Source organism: Osmerus mordax, chromosome 10, assembly GCF_038355195.1.
Source record: "Osmerus mordax isolate fOsmMor3 chromosome 10, fOsmMor3.pri, whole genome shotgun sequence".
NCBI classification, from domain to species: Eukaryota; Metazoa; Chordata; class Actinopteri; order Osmeriformes; family Osmeridae; genus Osmerus; species Osmerus mordax.
This window is the reverse complement of record NC_090059.1, coordinates 4,634,060-4,636,461: the sequence shown is the minus strand read 5'-3', so window position 1 is coordinate 4,636,461 and position 2,402 is coordinate 4,634,060. Positions and strand designations below refer to the sequence as shown.

General features: G+C 43.0%; 1 protein-coding gene across 1 annotated transcript; it reads left to right on the top strand.

Annotated features, from left to right (window-relative positions):
- The first annotated feature begins 242 nt into the window (after window positions 1-242).
- Window positions 243-1,811, top strand: LOC136950926 (probable vesicular acetylcholine transporter-B). The gene has a single exon (XM_067245451.1). The coding sequence runs from the start codon at window positions 243-245 to the stop codon at window positions 1,809-1,811; it is 1,569 nt and encodes a 522-aa protein (XP_067101552.1).
- Window positions 1,812-2,402: the final 591 nt, after the last annotated feature.

Sequence of the window (2,402 nt, the reverse complement as noted above, 5' to 3'; positions counted from 1 at the left end):
TGAAACAGTAGGCTACCAAGTTTAGAAAGAAAGACCATCCGTCGAAGCAGCCTCGAACGGCACATATTGACAGGGGGAAAAGTTCGACTGCATTTGTTCTTTGAAACTAAGTGCTAAATTAATGCTTAGGCCTATCTAAATGCACAAGGGAGTACTATATGTGGCGGTGAGATATTAGTATATACAAGGGGAAGAGCACAAGCAGTTTTACTTTGAGAACGAGTTTATACAAAATACGAACCATGGATTCGGAAGGGGGATCCTACGGGCTGGTCAAGTCAGCCACTGTAAAACTGTCTGAGATAGGCGAAAAAACGAAACAATTGGGAACGGCAATCAAGGATCCTCATCAGCAAAGACGGATTATTTTAGTGATCGTCTGCGTGGCTTTACTTCTAGACAACATGCTCTATATGGTAATTGTTCCGATTATTCCAGATTACCTTGCTGATCTAGAAATTGAACAAGCAGAGCACGTACATGTAATTATCCATCTTAATTCCTCAACGAACAGCACAAACCAAGCTAAAAGCAACAAAGACCATTTGGACGTCCAAATAGGAGTACTTTTTGCATCGAAGGCTATCCTGCAACTGTTAGTAAATCCATTGTCAGGAACTTTCATAGATCGCGTTGGATATGACATTCCGCTTTTAATTGGACTAACCGTAATGTTTATCTCTACCTGTATATTCGCTTTCGCAGAGAATTATGCGACCTTGTTTGTGGCCCGCAGTTTACAAGGTCTGGGCTCAGCTTTTGCGGACACTTCTGGAATTGCCATGATAGCAGATAAATACACCGAGGAGGCAGAGAGAAGTAAAGCCCTTGGCATTGCGTTGGCGTTCATTTCATTTGGAAGCCTGGTGGCGCCTCCATTTGGGGGTATTTTGTACGAGTTTGCAGGCAAACGGGTACCGTTTTTTGTACTTGCCTCCATTTGTCTTGCGGACGGCATCCTGCTTCTAACTGTGATAAAGCCATTCTCCAACAAGACTAGAGAGAACATGCCGGTAGGCACCCCCATATACAGACTCATGATTGATCCGTACATAGCTGTGGTGGCAGCTGCGCTGACGGTCTGTAACATCCCCCTGGCCTTCCTGGAGCCAACCATTGCCAACTGGATGGAAAGCACCATGCATTCCACAAAGTGGGAAATGGGATTAACATGGTTGCCAGCGTTCTTTCCACATGTACTGGGTGTATACATAACTGTTAAATTATCTTCCAAGTATCCGAATTTGCAGTGGTTTTACGGTGCTATAGGTATGGTTATTATCGGTGCCAGCTCCTGCACAGTTCCAGCATGCAAAACATTTGGCCAACTAATTGCCCCCCTATGCGGGATATGCTTTGGCATTGCACTCGTGGACACTGCTCTCTTACCGACTCTTGCATTTCTGGTCGATGTGCGTCATGTGTCTGTGTATGGTAGTGTATATGCTATAGCCGATATATCATATTCTGTTGCATATGCCATGGGTCCCATAGTTGCCGGTCAGATAGTGCATAACCACGGGTTTGTGCAACTTAACTTAGGTATGGGCCTCGTCAATGTTCTTTACGCGCCGGCCCTTTTGCTGCTCCGTAACGTATGCCAAATGAAACCGTCCTACTCAGAGAGAGATAACCTTCTGGAAGATGCACCACAGGGTCTGTACGACACCATCAAGATGGAGGAGCGGAGAGGTAAGAAGAAGGAATATAGGTCTGCAGGAAACTGCCTGCCGGTCGACGAAAACGGCTTTGACCCCTTTAAATCACAAAGGTCACATTTAGATGAGTCATCCTGTCCGGAGTACAGCTAACGTTTGAAAATGATACAACAAATAGGCTAGATTACATTTGAACATGAACACTAAAACTTTGCTAAAACTGAAGAGTATAGTCGATAAACAAGATGGTATGTACTGACGTGAAATATAAACGCCCATTCACTAAGCACGATTATGTGACCTGTTTCGCTAGTTCATTATTTTGACTGTAATTTCATCGTGTTGAACCAGCCTATAAAGCCACGGACGTGTAATTTGAGTTTTTGTGAGAGGCCAATCAACTCTGTTGAATTTGTGTGCACAATATACGCAGAGTAGACTACTGTAAAAAGGTAAATCGATAGGCTACAAATGCAGAACATTAGCCTTTGTTGATAAAGGCTTGATACGGGACCACTTAGTGAAAAAACTGCCTATGAGGACGATGTCCTATATAACCCAAATCAAGCCTTTAACATTTTTATTTCAAGATATTTTGAAATGCAGTCTTTCTATGAAGTGTATCATAAAAATGTGGAGGCTGTTGTATATTTGGAGATATTCACATTGTAAATTATAGGTTATGTGGGCCTGCATTGAGTGTTTTCGTGTTTGTTAAAACGGTTTATTGTTCATACGTGAAGT